General features: G+C 36.2%; 2 protein-coding genes across 2 annotated transcripts in view; both read right to left on the bottom strand.

The window, feature by feature from the left end:
* The window catches only part of LOC133531186 (mitogen-activated protein kinase kinase kinase kinase 5), a 62,637-nt gene extending 48,949 nt beyond the window's left edge, over positions 1-13,688 (bottom strand). Inside the window, exon 1 of the mRNA XM_061869321.1 lies at positions 13,424-13,688. Coding sequence (XP_061725305.1) covers positions 13,424-13,534 — 111 coding nt within the window. The 5' untranslated portion in view covers positions 13,535-13,688. The remainder of the gene's footprint in view (positions 1-13,423) is intronic.
* Positions 13,689-14,727: 1,039 nt separating this feature from the next.
* Positions 14,728-19,968, bottom strand: part of LOC133531019 (ribosomal protein S6 kinase alpha-4-like) — a 126,501-nt gene continuing 121,260 nt past the window's right edge. Inside the window, exon 19 of the mRNA XM_061869094.1 lies at positions 14,728-19,390. Coding sequence (XP_061725078.1) covers positions 18,704-19,390 — 687 coding nt within the window. The 3' untranslated portion in view covers positions 14,728-18,703. The remainder of the gene's footprint in view (positions 19,391-19,968) is intronic.

Genomic DNA, 19,968 nt, shown 5'->3' with positions numbered 1-19,968 from the left:
TCTTAAGGTGCCTTGCAATTAGACATCGTAAGATACCAAAATATAATTATAGCTTCATGTGTGGACTCTGTCAAATGGTACGTAAAATATATCGTAAGATGCCTTGCTATATCTTTTGGTATATTATCGCTCCGTCTGTGCCACGCTACTTACGCATCTCATGTGGTTCGGGCTTAAGATCTTTCTCACCTTACATGCAGTTTAAACATTGTTAAAAGATAAAGGTTTTCAGGGTCTATCGTCCCTAACGACTGTTACAGGCAACAAAAATGCATCAAACATGATAATATTTAACAATTTCTATTTCATAAAATATACTTCGATGATCAGCCTTGTCTCAAACATAATTATAGCAGGTGGCCACAGCAAGTGCAGTATGTCACAGTCTAGCACATAAATAGAATACCCTAAAAATATCTCGTTATACGCTTACCGTTAAGTGTGTAATAAATAAACAAATTATAAAGTAAACTCATTCAAGTAAAAACATACTTTTGGTATTGTTTAGCGATCTCTAAACTACAGTCCGCGAGCCTGCAAATTTGGCCCGAGAAGTGCCAAAAATCCATATCTGCCCGTGAAAAGGTAGCGGGGGCCTCCTGGCTGTGGCCCTTTATGATAGGGCTGTTCCTGATTTCTACTGAATAAGAAATAAAATTCAAGATTTGCACTTTAAACTCACGAATCATCTGTATAACGTGTAGCATTAATTACTAGATTTAAATTCTTGACATACGCTTAAATAATTTCTAAAACATTGTGAAAATAAGAAGCAACAATTTTTAATTCACACGCCATTATTTCAGAACCGAGAATGTTGGTCTTGCGTTCACTGTTTGTTATAATTCCAGCTGTGTGACGTCACAGTCGGATACTGTTATTGAAAACAATATTATATTGTACACTAAATAAGAAAGAGCTAAAACTAAACTAAAAACATCAAGAACTCCAATAATATTACTTGAAACGTTACACAATCAATGTATTTATGTAATAGTTTCACCTTAAGTGAAAAACAGGACAGAGTTCTTTTACGGAACCTTCGCATTCCAAACATACCAAATGCATTGCCAACTTTGAAAACAAACTCATCTACGAGTATGCCAGTGATTTCAACGGCCATCCAGAAACAATGCGCCAAGAAATGTTTTTTGGAACGGCCACCAGTATTTTTTATTCCATAATTTGGCTGTAATCTTCGGTTTACCTATGTATTGTAATATTATTAACTATACCTTCGAAATAACTACAGTCTGCACTGCCGTATGTACTTATATCACTTATAATTATTACGTGTATAATCATTAATCAAGTAGAGTGTGCTCTACGAGCAAAATTTAATTTCTTCATTACGTGAACATACTAACCTAATTTTGAAGCCTAACGTTCTTATTACAAAGCAAAATTTAAACCGTTTTTTAATGTAAATATAGGTTAATAGTGTCACGTAAAGTTTATCTAGATTTATGACTTGAAATTACGCCTTTTATTACATGAAATGGATACTTGGACTTGGTAACTATAGAAATAAAATAGATTTTAAGCCTTTAGCATATAGTCTAATACTGCACGCACATTATTTCCTAGTTAATATTGTTTACATTCAAAAAAGGCTATAGCAGTAATACTTACCTATACGTATAAGCCTTTTTAAAAATGATATATTTGTAAGTAAATCGTGACTAATAGTAGTAAATTATATGAAGTGTCAATTAAAATGAGTGAGTGCAAGTGCATTAGAATAGTTGTTATGCATGTGTATATTGCCTAGTTTCCGTTTTAAAAACAAAGCTATGCATTCCATAATTGCATACCGTACGAAGCAGTTAAAGTGACTTCATGGAGTAATTTCACGTGGTATTTCCATGTACTTGTCAATTACATTTTAACGGTTGAACTGCTTGATGCGGATATTTTATTAGCACGCTAATAGGTGGACAATTGTTTCAATGTAATAGGTGGCAAACTAGCAGACGAATCGCCTGATGAGAAGCGATCACCGTCGCCCATGGACACCAGCAACACTAGAGGGGTTGTAAGTGCGTTGCCGGAATTTAAGATAGGAGTACGCTCTTTAAATAATAACATAGAAATGTCACCTACTGCTAAGCACAGGACACCTTTTTTTATGTATAGATAGGCAGGCGTTTGACCACGATCTCACCTGATGGTAAGTGATGATGCGGTCTACGGTGGAGCACGCTTACCTATGAGATACCTATTTATCCTAGCCTTGAAGAGACCTAGATTGTACTCATGCGGAAACAGACTCGGGCAGGGCATTCCACTCCTTGGCAGTTCGCATAAGGAATGTTGAAGCAAAACGCTTCGTGCCCTCTTATTATTATAACGGCTAGTTTACAGTTTAGACAAGTCGCGTCCATAGAACTCTATTCCCACCGGCTTCCATAGATTAAAAGGATTGATTATTCATTATTACTTTTTGTTAGCCTACTTTACTGTCTCACTGCTGGGCAAAGGCCTCCCGTCGTTTTCTCCACTCGACCCTGTCATTTTCATTTTCCCACCATTTTGGATAGAATGCGTCCAAGTCGTCCCGCCATCTCCTTTTCGGTCTGCCTGCACTCCAGCCAGCACCATCTACGGTGTTCCGTGGGTCCACTCAGCACCTCCTTATTTATTATATATAAATTAATAGTTTAAAAAACTGGTCGTGAAAATTTGATCGTGTTCAAAGTCCATTACGTGACCTTTCTCACAAGTGCAAACACGACTATTCCATCATGGAATGCCAGTGCCTATCTTCCGGCTTCATCATTAGACCTTGAAGCCTAATCGTGGTCAAAGTTCATTACAAATCTTTGCTAACAAATCCAAACACAGCTATGATACGATGTTCCATCATGAAGTTCCAGTTCATATCTTCCGGCTCCATCATCAGATCAGTTCGACAGTACTATATTATTGTATTGTCATCAGAACTACATACAGCTGCCAATTTTCATGACGCTACGATCCTTGGAAGATGGTTAAATTAGTTACCTTAGATTCCATGACATTGTTACATACAGGTCGACCTAATAAAAGCGTGTTAAAAATATATATCACAATGTACAAATGGCGGATTTACTGCCAAATGGCATTCTCAACAAGACAACTATAGGACCAAACTTACGAATATCTAAGAAAAAGCATAATTAATTGATAACCACTATGAAATAAATACCGATTTGTTTTCTCAAAGCCACGCCGATAGACTCGTTTCGTGGAATACGAATATCACTTCTTCTTTTTACAGTCTACAATTGCATACTACAGGAAGGTAGGAAAGAAACTTAAAGTCAACGAATTTTGCAGCATTGCACCATATATGACTATAATACCAACGCGTGTGGTGGCTCTCTACTTCAAAATTAAACTGTAATTAGATGTAAATAAAGCCGATATTGTCCTGAAATCATTATGCACCACACGTGGTCGCGACATGTTCTGATACATATTTTTTTCTTGACTTTTAGTTACTGGTATTAGTATAACTTGAGCACAGACTACCACCCAGACTACGCTTATTAAGTGCTTTTCTAAAACGCTGGATAATACAGTTTCTGAGGACTTGTCAGCTTGTCCACTTTCCAGAATGAAGGTTGAGGGAGGCGATGGCTGAGATATACTCGTACTCTAGGCATACTCGTGAACAGGTGCCGTTTGTGGAGACTGGTCTGTTTAAGCTAACTTTATCTTTGAGTATAATTACAGTGAGACACTTCATTCGGTTCTCGTATGTTTCTTTTATCTTAATATATGTTTTAATTATACAGAATTTTGAATCTTGAGACTCTATACATCTCTAAAGATAATTTGATAAACTATATAATCATTTAGTTCTGATATAAATTAGAACTATTCTAAATTCAAAATAATTTGAGATTATTATTTTTGTATCTCTTTGTGTTTTTTTTATTATTATTATTTTAGTTTTTTTTTGTAATTCGACAATTATAGACTTTATACATCTCTAAGTAATAATAAAACTTTAGTTTGCATTAATATTTGCAGTTAATTGTAAGTTATAATTGTTGGTGTGCTTGTTTTTCGCTTGTATGTAAATTCCATGTTGACGTGTAAAAGTGCCCGTGTGCCCTTTGCTGAATAAATGTTGAAGTTGAAGTTGTCACGGACATCGAAAATTTAATTTCAATAAAATCAATACAATCAATTCATCAAATCATGAAAAATTATGTTTTCAATGTTCACGATAAGAACTCTAGACTCTAATCTGTGACCGAAGTACACGGTGCACGGTGGGCTGGATGGCTCGAAAAGAGGACATTCGCACTTTTTTCAGAAAAATGCTATCCGATAGAGAATTATATAAGGAACAATAAATGTGGTATACATTTTTTCGAAATAAGGCATATTGAAAGCAGAAAAAAATAGAGTCTGTTTTTTTTTGTATGGGACCCAAAAATAGGTATCTTGTTTCTCAGAAACTATTAGAGGTCCCGTCTTCTACCTTTCAAGACTTTGTTTTTCTTCTTTTATAGAGTAGGAAACGATAAGCAGATTTTCTGAAAAAAGTGCGAATGTCCTCTTTTCGAGCCATCCAGCCCACCGTGTGGTGTGAGTCTGAACTCTGGGCATTATTTTATGTATATATATTGACCCATTTATTTTATGGATGAAAGCGTCACAATGCCGGTGATATGCGCAACGTAATGTAGAATGGTTGACAGTGTATAAAGATAAAAATGTGGAGCACACGGTTGCATATAAACGTTAATTAGACCTGTCTGGTTCCTTCAGTCTCATCATAACATGGTTCTAAATTGTACCTTTATATTCCTGCATAATTATGGAAAGAGTAGTTCCGTTATGAAATGAGTAATTTTGTTAGAGTTAATAGTATAGTAGAGTAATCTGTTTTTTGACCAATAATCGAGCGCGAAGCTTCTTCATTTCAAACTGATAAAAAATGCTTTCGTATATGTGCTTAGACTATAGTTTGCATTTCTCAGGTGTCAGGGCTGCCAGATCGTATAATTCTATACAACTTTCGTATAATCGGACTAATTATTGTATCTATTATGTATAGTATAGTATTGTCATTCGGTATAATAACGAATATTACGCAAAACTGCGTAGGGGGCGCCACTACCACAATCCATCACAATCTGAGGGTCTACCGCGAAACAAGAAAATCGAAATTTCGTTATCTAACCTCGATATTCCTCCGTATTCGCGCGATAAAGAGGCAGATAAGATAACTAATTTCGATTTTCATGTTTCCCTGTAGGCCCTTTGTAAACCAACCGCCCTGTTGCATCAATGTCATATTTTATTATCTATAAAAACTTGGCAAAAACAGTTTAAGGAACAGTATGTATAAGCTACTCTATGGTTTACGATACGTGCTAGTATTGCACGAATTGGATACGAAAAAACATGTTAGTTAAAAAGGCTAACTAACATGTTTTTTCGTACACTTAACGACGGGACGGGATTAACAGAGACGGATTGCGAACTTGATAATATGATACGGTGACGGTTTGAGCGGTTTTCTTCTTTAGGATCTGACCGTTTGATCGATTTGGTGTTCTATATGATGTTTTTACTTTTTACACTTGTGTGCTGCGTTTTGGCGCCACTTTTTACGAGATTAGTTACTAAAGCCCGACTAGAAATATATGATCATTGTCAAGAGGGCGCTGTTATTCTCGCGCTATAGGGTGACAGTTCAGTTTAGTGTGAAAAATTTAGTTCCAAAGAAATTCCGCAATATGGCGCGTGATCATATATTACTGGTCAGTCTTTACTTTCTAAATACAAGTCGGTTTTTAAAGTTTGGAATATAAAAATCGGATATAATCTTTTTATTTTTTTTATGTAAAATGCAATCGAATTTCATCTAATTTTGAACAGTGGACCGTATAATCACGATTTATGTACTGGCAGCCCTGGTGTCTCCACCGATTCTCGTAATATTTTGTGAACGGGTTCGAAATTATACTGCTTTTTAGGGTTCCGTACCCAAAGGGTCAAACGGGACCCTATTACTGAGACTCCGCTGTCCGTCCGTCTGTCACCAGGCTGTATCTCATGAACCGTGATAGCCAGTTGAAATTTCTACAGATTATGTATTTCTGTTGCTGCTATTACAACAAATACTAAAAACAGAATAAAATAAATATTTCTTTCCAATCTCGAGGTTCTCATCCAATCACCGAAGTTAAGCAACGTCGGGCGGGGTCAGTACTTGGATGGGTGACCGTTTTTATAGATAATGGTACGGAACCCTTCCTGTGCGAGTCCGACTCGCATTTTGCCGGTTTTTTATCGATTCAGGTGTTGGATTTTCTGATTATTCAAGTTGGGATTGTGAGGCCTAAAGCTCACAGAACCAGTAGTTATCATTGTGTAACTAAATATTTTAATTTTCTTTTAGACTTATCTGCAGAGCCCGTACATTTCATGCCGTTGACAGAAAAATGACGTCACGCTACATAGAGTATGATTCCAATTAGTATTTTCGTAATAATTAATCATTTGTCAACCTCTTTAGGTAACTGATACATATACTTGACAATTAGTACAGAAACGTCTAACTGACTTTCATTTTATTGTCACACAAATAAATAATAGATTATTAATTTATGAAATAATACATATTTTTGGTTTTTAACAGCGTAACAAGCTTTTATTCGCGTAACAAGTATTTATCATGATACCCATCAATAAGTAAGTTATCTAAATTTGTAGTAGCTTCCTGTATGTTAAATTACGTCATTTTTGCGTCAACGGCATGAAAAGTACGGGCCCTGCTTATCACAATGCTATATCCACAATATTATTTAACAAATGACAATATTTTGGTTTAATATATAATATGGACTCTATGTCTGCACAATACAGTATAGGCAGCAGGTGATAAATAATAAGTCAATATCAGTATCATTATAATGTAATCCGTGCCTTAAGTCAAGATCAAATAGATTATTTATAAGATAACACGTCATCATATAAAAATCGTATAGATACGACATACGCTTAACGGCAATGAAAAAAGAAAACTACTGCTTTTTTGTGCTTATTATCTGCGCATTACAACAGCATACGAAAACGCACACTTAAATAATCAACATAGATTACAACAGGTACCGATTTAATGAACATAGACGTAGCTATTGCTAACATAACGCTCAAGTCGAGCGCTCAAAGCAACTAGGGTACGGTCACAGAATAAATACTACCGTACAGAAATGAAACTTCCTACAAAACCGAAGTTTGACAGCGATTCAGGGACGAATCATGCTGTCCCATTCAAATATGGCACTATCCCTTTCGACTATTTAGGGTTGTCAAGATTCAAGTCATTATATTATCTGTGGTTGTGCACACAGAGGGACGTCAAGTAGTGCCAACCCTAATAATTGCTCGTAGCAATGCTGAGCCGAACGGAGACGGGAATGTCCGAAAGGATCAGTGTCGTCCCACTGTGCATCATTTCGATCGGCTGTTTTCATTAACGACAGTCATCTTGGTTAGGCTCCCTGGATATATTCCATGCATGCATGTCTAGCTCGGCGTCAGTGAAATAACCGCGTAACAACGATACTAGAGTGCTTAGCCAACGTAACAATCGTTAACGCTCCGTAGTGTAGCGTAGTCATCTCTCTCTAACACTCTTCCATATTAATACGACAATGACAGTTGCCTTTCGTTTGCTACTGAGCGTCAACGATTATCACGTCGGCTACGCACCCTGGTCTGCCCAACAAGTACAGTCGTCAACAATATTAACGGACAATGTAATAATGTCTACTGACGATAATTATAGTCAGACCAAGATAAGTTGGCAGCTAATTTGACAGCCCAGATAGTGCAAGTGTTATTTTAAACATCTAACTTCTATGAAATTATGATGTTTACTTAACACTTGCACAGGCTGGGTTATCAAAATCGTTGCCAACTTAGCTTGGTGTGAGTTTTTGAACAAAGATTCTGGAACATATTTAGTGTTTTAAAATTTCATATCTCTTTTGTCTTATCCGACGTCTCCCATCCCAGCTGAAACGTCGGATAATGTGAAAATAATGAAATTATATCGCGTTAGACCCATTTAAATCACTTAATTCCTGTACAAAACGCAAATTGTTATAAAGAGTTTCGGATTTGAACTGGTCCGCCTTGTTTAGTTCAGCGTTATGAATAACGCAGTGAGTCAGTGCCTGAGTCAGACATAGGCGCATTTAAAACTACTGTTAGAACTATTCTAACAGCAACAATTAACCGACTATCGATGAACCTTGTGTCCTTGCAATAAGATACACAATCTGTCAGTTAACTGGACCTTGCCTTAGAACAATAAGCCATATATGTATAGTAATTGACATGTTCTGATCCTGATCTTCATATGGAATAGAATAACATCTAAGTCTTAATGATGCCAAATATTTATGTTTAAAATAATTTTCACAGTTACGTTTTTGACTCAAGTGTTAATTGTCGATATCATCTTTTATTTGCGTAATTTATTAGTCATCTTTACCTCATAACTGTTTTATAGAGTGGCACGGATCCCTCAAGAATGCAGTGTTTGAGGCTGAAGGTATTTGTCCCTTAACCTGTCACCACAGGCCCTACAGTTGTCGTTAAACATATGTTTGCATTAAGATGCAAAAGTGTGAATATATATTTGACGTCGACTGTACAACGTGCTTGTGACTAGCGTTGCAACTGCTGCAAGCGTCATATTCTGCGGTAGCCGCTTACTATCACGTTGGTCGTGTTTTTGTTAACCATCGTCGAGGTGTAAAGTTGTGCAGGTTATATTTCGGTTTTAACCTGAGTATTTCGGACCCAGGTACGTCCTTAAACTACGTCCAGAAGTGAGGTGTGGGCTTTGTGTGATAGGGCACAGCACAGCGGATGTCATTCCAGATCTAGAGCAGAGCCCAAGTGGAGTAATATCTCTACCTTACAGAAAACCGAAGCCAAATAACACTAGACCCTACTCATAGTGTTGTGTTCCTGCCGGTGATTAAGGTAGCCAGAGTTAAATGAGGGTGCGGACTTGCAGTGTTAGGGTCGGCAACGCGCATGTGCCTCTGGAGTTGCAGGCGTACGTAGGCTACGGAGACTGCTTACCATCAGGCGGGCCGTATGCTTGTTTGCCACCGACGTCGTATAAAAAAAAGATAAGGTCTACACTACAACTAGTCTTACCTAACTTCAGTACATACATGCATCAATGTAAACACGGACATAAACATGCATTGATAATGTGTACGTATTAACTGTGGTATCAAGGTTGGTAGGATTAGCATAATCCAGGTTTCCTTCCACGGCCGTAGGCTTATGCTGTGTGACGTAAGTAGTAAACTTTATAACGATAGGAATAAAAGCGATAATGCTATTAACATTATTAGTTTAGGTATAAAAAGGTATGTTAAGATGGTTTGGACACGTGAAATGAGTGAAAGAAGGCTAATAGTGTATAAGGGAGAAGTGAAAGAGGGAGCTGGAAGGGGTAGACCTCGGCGGACTATCTCTGACCAAATCCTGAAGAAAGGCCAGGTCAAGAGCACCCTAAACCGGCGAGCGTCCATGAGGAATGTTATGAAAGTGCACGAAGCAAAAGAGGTGTGTCAGGATCGTAGCAAGAGGAAATCCGTGGTCTCTGTCTACCCCTTCGGGAAATAGGCGTGATTATATGTATGTATTAGTTTAAGAGATTAATTTTAAATCATTCATTTGTTCTCGGAATATAGGAAATCTGGTCAAATAGATGAAGACCTGATAATGAAGAAGCGAAACTGAAAGCATCTTTAAGCTGTTTTGAGAAGTCTGTTCTTACAATAAAGATTATTATATTAAACCTACAGAAAGGCAAAAATATTCATAATAGTGTAATAATTGCTTCAGTCTGCATGCACATGTGTTGCATAAGACCTTGGCAATAACTGTTATTTCAGGCAACACTCACTGAACTGGTAATTAGGCTAATTAGGTATGTTTAACAAGACTCAAAAGATTTCAAATTTTAAACTGTAATATCCACTTAAGTATAGATAGGTTTCATTTTAAATGTAAATTAAGTTATCAAAAATGTATGTGAATCAGTATAAGGTATTTATACAACTTTGTTCTCACGTCTACAGTAAATAAGGTGTGTTCGGATATTTTCGAAAGGAAAAAACACAAAGAATTCCGAGTAGAAATCTCATTCAATACTTTTCAAAAATACTTTATTAAGTAATACATAATAGAATTCCTTTTTCGGGCAAAATCGCGGCATTTGAGTCATGTCCATATTAAGATTTCTACTTGAAATCCCTCGGTATGGCACCGTCCGAGTGCGTTTTTTAAATGGGATATTGGTAGGTGTAATTATACCAGAGTAGCACTTAACACTATAACTGTAATGAGATTATAATTTTATTTAGACGATGAATAGAGGAAAATTGGCTTATAAAATCAACAAATGATTCAAGGAAGGTATAGTAAATGTATCTTGTTGACAAAATAATGAAGTAGTAATATGCACTGAATTTAGACAGCTTAATAATAAATAAAAACGGTATAGTACGGTTCCTCTGTCTGCAGCCCTGACCACCGGCAGCTTGGGCCCCGCCCCGCTGCCGGCGGCACCCTAGGTTAGGTTTTTTATAATGTGTTTATATGTTTTTGTATTGTTTTGTAAGTGTTTTTATATTTTACTTTTATATTCATATTGTAAAAAAACCTAAACTAAGACCCAAAATAAATAAAGGATAATAAATACATATTATAGGACATTATTACACAAATTTACAAAGCCCCACCTAAACTCAAGAAGGCTTGTATTTTGGGTACTCATACAACGATACGCACTAACAAACCTTCTCTTGTTGCAAGTGTCCATGGGCGGCGGTAATCGCTTACCATCAGGTGATACGTCTGCTCGTTTGCCTCCTCTATCATAAAAAAAACCCATTTTATACCTTCTATTACACCTTCCCATGGTATGACATGACACATTATCTTTCTCAGCAGTTTATGCCTCCACTATTACTGCCTGGAGCGCCCGAACATTAAGAGATACAATAGTGGTATAATCAGTGCACTATAGTAAGCTACACTACAAAAGGTATAGTTGGGGAATGTTAGATACTTGGCATAGAAGAGATCCCTCCTGTTACCTATCCTTGTTTCTGACAATACAGTATTTATACGTAGCTATTACTTATTTACTTCTTACTTGGCAAGCTACATTTTCAGAACAGAAACAAAAGATGAGCTTTCAATAACACTTAATACTTCTACTGATATTGATAAGATAACACTTGTAATGATTGGCCACAATAAAAGTTATGGATAAAAATATTAAAATTGTTAGAAATAGGAAACAATTAATAAACTGATAATTTTTTACTAAGTTGAATGTGGTTTGTAAGGTTCACCTATTTCACTAGGATTATTCCTTCAAATTCTTCAAAAGGTATATTGAGAAGTGAGCTGTCAAACCCGATAAGTCCAGATATTTTGTAATTTACTTAAGAACTCTACACCTGTCACATATAGTTCCAATTCCAAAAACCAATTTGCTTGACTTATCTGGTTTGATCACCCACCCCTCGAATTTATGATATAGAATGACTATCATGATTAAAAGGTAAAACAAAAAAAATGCATTTTTAGTAAGTTGGCATAGCAGTAGTAGGTCATATTAATAAATATACAAAATTTGACACGGTGGCATAAGCAATGTATAATTATGTAACTATATCGTCCAAATACATAGTCAAATTATAACACTTTTTATTCACTAGTTCTTATTTAATAATCTGCTTTGCTGGCACTATTGCCCATTCTAAATTGCACAACTAACATTATTTCAAATATATGTATGCACATTATGCATTGCATAGTTGTGTGAAGTGAACATACTGAGTTAACTGCAACTATAAAATCCAAATAACAACTGAAATATGTAGTTAAAGATGGGTTTGTTTCCATACAATTCTACAATAGACCTAATGGCTTTTTATGATACAGGAGGCAATAGAGCAGATGAAACACATGATGGTAAGCAATTACCATTGCCCACGGACACCTGCAACACCAGACAGATTGCAAATGCATTGCCTGTCTTTAAATAAATATTTGGGGCCAACCCACAGATTGACCGAGCCCCAAACTAAGCAAAGCTTATACTATGGGTACTAGGTGACAATATACATACTTATATACATAGAAAACACAAAACTTAGGAACACATATCTGTGTTCATCACACAAATAAATGCCCTTACTGGGATTCGAACCCGGGACCATCGCCTCCATAGGCAAGGTCACTACCCACTAGGTTATATTGGTCTGGAGATACCGCAGTAAATAATTTAAGGTTTGAAGTATAAACACTGCTAGATTTCACATGACAAAGCACTTTTTTTTGTTTCATTGTTAACAGATGAACAAAATGTGGTAAATTTCATTCTCATGGATGTAATTTAAACATCATTAGTCCAATGCAACTCTTAACCATCTAGACTTTTCAAAAATGACTTGCTAGTTTTATAAGCTTAAAGTACTCTACATGCATGCCCCAAAAAAGTGTATTGCTTAACAAACTGTTCAGAAGCTGAATAAGCACTGTAAATAGGCAGGTCTCAATGATGATGTGTATACAGGCTGATTAGTGTTTATTTTTTACCAATATAGTTCATTGTAATCAACCATTACCTAAAACTTAGAAAATGTACTTTACAGAGTAGAAATCCCAAGAAAATAAATATTGTAGGATATTCCTACACAAATTGACTAAGCACCACAGTAACCTCAAGACGGCTTGTGTTGTGGGTACTCAGACAACAATATATTGAATATAGAATACTGAAATAAATAGAAAACACCCGTGGCTCTATAATTCATTCATATGAAGGAAAAAGGCAAATTTATATAAAGTTTTCATAAAAATAAATTGATTATGGCTTTATAGAGCCAATACCCACCACTTTTAAAGAACTATTAACATTTCATGTGTGTGGTGGTCAAGAATCATAGGTTGGTTGTGAAGAACAAACAAAACATTCTCAAAAAAAGTGCTCAAAGAGCAGGAAAAATTTGGTCAGGATCATTATTATATACGGAAATGAAGTTAAGACTGGTAAGACCATACATCTGTTGGACACTTGAGAAAACAATGAACTCCCCAACTTCTGCTTATTAGTAATCAATTCTTGCTCGTCCAAGGACGAGAACTGTACTTGTTTTTCATTAAAAACAAACGATTAAAATAAATATCAAATACGATTTCTCTTTCAAATCAGCTGTGGCAATAATGAAATGAGACATGCAAAGCAAAAAAATATGAATAAGACTAATTATTCAAGATTGATAACGGAGTCTATTTCTGTGCAAAAGGTAGCACAAAGCCTCCCAATCGGTTTAAAATGAATATATTCAAGTTTAAGACTCGTCCGTACCTTGTAAACGTCCCCATAGGTGCCCGAGCCAATCCTTTGAATGAGCTCGTACTCATCCTGCGGGTTCCGACGCGATATATCCGAGCTCAACACACCACCACTATGCGCCATAATCACTAACAGACACTATTCTAACATTTATTCACACTTTCATCTCATTATTCACATTATATTATCAGAAAACTCCGAGATATTAATTATTTTTGTTACACAAACCCCGACATCGACATCGTCTGACGTTTGCCACTCTGCCAATTTACTTTTCACGTAATTTCTGAAGTGGCAACATTTATTATTTTTAACTTATAAAAAATATAATTACATTTGCTTTTTAACTAATTTCTCTGACAGATTTTATTAAAAATAATTTAAAATGATACACATTAATGATGTCACTAAAAGTATACAACTTAAAGGCACTATAGCAACACTATAGCACGTTTGTAGAAATTGCGAATCGTAACTGTATGTTTGTAGGACATCACTAGTAAAGCTCATTACACACCCGCGGAGGCGCGGATTTTAATGAAACAAACAAATAACAATTTTATCGAGTGTAGAATTAAACAATTTATTCCCAGAATGGATTACATGTGTAAGTGTAAAAAATACGTCTCAACTTTACCTAACTTTTCCGACTGTTAAACAGTATGCAAATGTTACAAAGGATATTAATTAGCATTTAAATTCTTAGGATAACCTACAACATATGCGGATAGAAGATAGGAGTAAGGCCGCCTTTATACCTGTAAGTTTTGACTTACGTTGAATTTTCAAGTGTAAACACTTGTTGTAAGTAGCTTACTGTAATTTTTTACTACTTTCGTAAATTGGGAAATTACAAGAGGAAAAATGAACATAATAATCAAAATCCCAAAGTTTTTTGGCTCGCTTACTGTGCAACGGAATAACGGCTATGTGCTGTCTCGCTCATATTAGCCGAGAGCCGTTCGGTCGTCATCGCACGCGCTCGGCGTTAGTTCGGTCGGATCACTCGGATCATTTCCTATCAGTGTTACTCCTCGCTCCCGAACCGTTGCGTGTAGTGTAATAAAATGCACTAAGAGCGGAATCATTAGAGAATATTTCCGTCTAGTACAGTCACGTCTGAAAACATCGACACGATCGAAGTGCTAAAAATATGTATACACGACTTTATGGCCCATATATTAGGGTAGTAGTTATATTTTTGGCACTTTGTCCGTATCGATATTTTCAGATGTGACCGTACAGTGTCTTTTTGACTTTAGTACATGTACTACACAAGCCTACATCGAAGTAGAAAGGCAATTGAAACAACATAGTTAATGTTAAAATGGTATATTATTACAATCAAATATCTCCGTCCGGCATTGTAACGCTTTACAAAATTTGTCTGTCGCCGACTTCAATAGTAACCTCTTACATAACTTTGTTATAAAATTATATAATCTTTTGGTACATTCCATTAAGTGCACTTTAACACGTTACGATAGTGACGTAAAGGCTATCTTTTACATTTTAAGCTGTGGAAATTACATTTCCTAAAACGAAAATTCGTTAGTTCGGCACTGATTTGTAATTATGCGTTTTCTGGGTGATTTTACATGAACGTTGCGAATTTTAATTGTAATATTTAGTCAACATGATAGTATTGATATTTTCTTTCAATATTATTTTACTAAAAGAGATATAAATTAAACTGTTACAATGACACAAATTACCTAAATCTGATGAGATGGTTCAATTTAGTTTTTTTTTTGCATACAAATCGCATTGTACTTGTAAAAACACCCGTACATTGATATTTTTTTGACTAAAAGTAAAAATAAATTGAATGTCAACAATATAATTCATATTACATGGTACTCATCACCTTGGTCTTCCATTTCCTTAAAAACAAAAAAAAGGATATTTGAAATCCAGTGCGATATCAATGCAAATAAAGTTCCTCATATCCCATGTACTTATTTTTCTCACTATTGTTGTAAAAAAACATATTTAAATATCACGAAGCAAGCAATTTGATTTTTAAGGTTTACCTATTGATTTAGATTTCGCTTAAGAAAATATAATTATTATGTTGGCAGAACTGAATTTCGATATAATTATCACTAAGCCACGCCTCCCAATGATATGCCGCGGGCCCTTCTTATTGAGATTATTCTTTATAATTTAAATTTATATAATTAATTCTTCCACCGATTTTGTACTAAATGCTAAATTATTTACAATGAAATAATTAAAACAATAGTTTTATTTGGTAGAAGCCCTTAAAACGAGAAGGAAAAGTTTGTAAAATTCATTGAATTCAAAAACGCAATCATGGCGGGCGCTCCAAGCATGCTTTGGCACGAACCGCGCGGCGTCCTCGCAGCTCGCTCCTACACTTACAGACACAATGGAAGATAAACAATACTCCAAACAACACTGCTATTACATTATTTCGAAACACATTTACAAATTTAACCTATTAAATCTAGTTCCCAAACAAATATACACAAACAATCGAAGTTCTTAAAAGAGATCTGTTCAATGTATCTGCGCGGCGCCAAGGCGCGATATGGCGCTCCATGGCGCTATATGGCGCTCCATGGTGCTATATGGCGCTCTATGGTTCTATATGGCGCTCCATGGCGCTATATGGCGCTGCGTGGCGCCTTGTGGCGTTGCATGGCGCAACATGACGATGCAAACAAAATACAGATAGGACTCGGTATATTCCAACTATGGGCCAAGTGCGCACTCACACACAAAATTACCTATTTATTATTATATTATCTACTGAAATACATAATAACCAACATCAAAGAATTAACTCTAATGGTAATAATAAGGAAAAAGGTATCGTAAATATTTTAAAGTAACATTAAATAGAGGGATTAAAAAATAAAAACAGGTTCTATTCTTTACCGAACTAGGGTGGAGCTAACTACGATATAACTTACGCGCCAATAAATAATTTCATCCCATCACTACGCTGAGCAACGCGCCTGTTTTTATTCCATCACTATGCTGTCGATATTTGGAGTGGGGGGTTAGAGGGCGCTAGTGGCGCCTTACACTGACAACATTCTATTTCATAAAAAAGACATATACAGGTTGTTTATTAAGTCACTTGCAACAATTTAGGTCATACTGAGCAACTATTACTATTGGACCAAACCCGAAATCGTGAAAAAAAAAATCGCCTGACCTGGACATTTTGTATGGGATGATAATTTTTATAAGATAAAAATAAATTATTGATTTTCTCCGAAATGAAGTTAATTAGAATACCGGTGTCTTCGAGAAAGTTACTTAATTTAAGCTCAGGAATGTACCCTTGAAATTAACGGAAATCAAAAAATACGGTGTATATTCACGGTGACTAAATAAACACTGTATTATATAAATTGAGTACTAGAAAATTTATTTTATTAATGTTATACCAAGAAACCAATTTTTTTTTTTAGATTAAGAAGTGCATATTACTATCTCATTCTAGCAAAGACAAATTTAAATAACTTTGTTTCGGTACAAATATAAGTCGATCACAAAACGCGATTTCTTACAAATTTTGTTGACTCGAAATCGTGTTCTCTAGAGCAGTGTTTGTCAACCTTTATCATGACCCGAGCTGTTTTTGTAAAAAGAAACCAAGAATCAGAAGAAGATTTGTTGAAGAAGTGTAGTTACTATAACCGGAATGAAATGGTCACAAATGAAAGGTTAGATTTGATGTTGCTGCCTTGAAAACATTTTTTAATGCATTAATGCTGTCTGTGTAAGGCTAAAGGACTCTAAGCACGAAGAATTTCGTATATTGACCCGCCTGTCTCTGATCTCTATCGCACTGGCATTGCTATCCCGCTCGCAAAGTGGCATCCAGCAATATAATTATGTGCGTGCGATAGAGACAGGAACAGGCGTGTCAATGTATGAAATTCTTCGTGCTTAGCGTCCTAACTGTACAAGCGATTCTACGCACTGCAAATAAATTTACTAATGGTGCTCCCACATTGGCTGTTATTAAATGTTATACAACATCGTGTGACAAGGACATCATGATAGTATTGATAGTAATTTATTATGTTTTCCCTGTCACACGAAGTTATACAATGTGCCCGTGATGAAACGGAAGAAAATTAATCACGCATTCCTGCGGTGTCATCATGGTTCCATTTTTGTCACCTGTCACTATGCCCGTCACTTTCGCACTTACATACTTGTTAGAACGGGACAGGCATGGTGACAAATGATAAATAGCCGACCATCTTAGCCATACTGAGGTCAAAAGAAGGAAAAGAATGTGTTACAAATTTAAATCAATTCCACCAAAAACAAATCTGTTTTTATTTTACTTTGTGTATGTTTTTATACATAATAAGTACATGTTCTTGGAAAATTTATGGATTAATATGAATTGGTAATTTTTTTTCTTAAAAACTAGTCTATTCAAAGGGTTCCTGGTCACTTTGATATCTCTCAATAAGGACGTCTAGACTAGGTCCCATTGGCGACATTGCCATCAATAAGCCGTTATGCACTAAAACACATTTTTTTATTGGTATTAATTCTGAAACTACGCGAATTAAACAAAAATATGACATTTTTGCCTCTAAATACGATCCGGAATATACTGAAATCTTTCCGTTTCCTCGCGGGCACCGTGTATAACATTTTATAACAGCCAATGTGGGAGCAGCATAATGCCACAACTACACATATCTCTCCGGTTAACCCGTAAGTAACTTACGGGTTAACCGTTTACTTAGGTTTACTTAGGTACTTAGTTTATTCTCAGTTACTTTCAGCTGTTCTGGACATTATAACAGTGCAAGAATCGCGGCCAATTATACTAGCTTAAGCAACCCTGCTAGACTATTGTAGGTCAAACACGAAGAACACTCCAGCTTACATTGTAAACCTTATAATAATCGGGATAAAGTCTACAATATCCTCCTACGGCCCAAGGTCCTACCTATGGTACGGTCACGTCTGAAAATATCGATACGAACAAAGTACCAAAAATATGTATACACTACCGTATGTAATATATCGGCAATAATGTCGTGTATACATATTATTGGCACTTTGTTCGTATCGATATTATTAGACGTGGCTGTACTTATTCAGTTCCATGAAATTTAAATCATATTTAATTCGAATAAAGTTGCATTTCTTATGATTCGTTAAGTTAAAATCAACTCTATTCCCTACATAATAGGTTCAAATTTCAGTGGTGAATTTCTGATTTTTCATTTGGCTAGACCTTAGGAGGATATAGCTGGAAAGTGTAGCGTGTGCCGATAGTAACGTTCACCTCCTGTTGGCGCGGGAGCGCGTGGCTCTGACGGCGGGCTTCGCTTTGCTCGCTTTCGCTTTACGCGTTTTCTTAGTAGAGGTACTCTCCGATGAACCAACTCGTTTGTCCGACTCGAACGAGAAAGCCGGTACGATGGTTTTGACCTGAGAGGGAGACAGACTGACCTCTAGCCGTCTCATTCTAGAGCGTGTCATACGGATGTTAGTTTCTTGAACTTCTATTTTTAAAGGCGCCAGCTTCTTCCGCCGCGCGATTTTTCTAGTAGCCTCTTTATTCTCAACGCTATTTTTAGATTGTCTTCCATTTTGTCCTTTTTCTCTGAGCACAGGTTTGGAACTGACCGTCTCATCGTATTTCCGTTTCCTAGTGACTCTTGTTATAGCTTTCTCGTTCTCTATTGATTCTTTGGGTCTGCTGGGGCTCGGTTTTTCCTTGCTCCGGAGCTCCCTAGTATTAGTACTTCCCTCTCCGTTAACTTTAGGTTTAGGTTCAGGTTTGTCTAGTTTTCTACGTTTCCTCGGTACTGGCGAGGTGGATTCCTTGGCTTTCTTGGCGCGACTAGTTTTGGGGAAGGCGACTTCTGTGCCGTCGAGGCCTTGGCTGCTCTCGATGTAAATGTAATCGTCTAGTTTTGATCGGGATTTGGAGTATGTTTTTTCTACGGGTTTGACGCTCGGCACCTAGAAAATAATAAAATAATAGTAAAGTACCTACAATTAGTAAGATTATAATTAAAGTAAGCTTTAGTAATGACGGTAATGACGAAAAAAGATAGGGGTCAAAGTATGTACTTTAACAATTCAATGATTGTGTGTGCAAAAATTTTTGTAATATTTTTTTTGCAAATAAACTATTTGTTTTTGTTGTATTTGTAATGACGAACAAAGATAGAGGTCAAAGTATGTACTTTAACAATTCAATGATTGTGTGTGCAATGATAGATTGTCAAAGAAAACTTTGTAGCCACAGTAAATTTACTGCCATCTTTCGACACATGATTAAAACTTTTAGAGCGCCATTTGACTTTGATCCTTATTCTGTCACTGATATGTGTTAAATTTGTTAAATATCAAAGATCTGGACATGCGAAAGCATTTTCGTCCGACCGACGACTTTCGTGGACCCGGGTATGTCCTTAAATTACGTCCAAAAGAGAGGTAAGAGGCACTGTGAATGTCATCTCGCTTTGTGTGGTAGGGCACAGCACAGCGGATGTCATTCCAGATCTAGAGCGGAGCCCAACTGGGGAAGTACCTCC

The sequence above is a fragment of the Cydia pomonella genome, chromosome 24 (assembly GCF_033807575.1).
Source record: "Cydia pomonella isolate Wapato2018A chromosome 24, ilCydPomo1, whole genome shotgun sequence".
Taxonomy (NCBI): Eukaryota; Metazoa; Arthropoda; class Insecta; order Lepidoptera; family Tortricidae; genus Cydia; species Cydia pomonella.
Note: the sequence above shows the minus strand (reverse complement) of the source record. Positions and strands in the feature narration are given on the sequence as shown.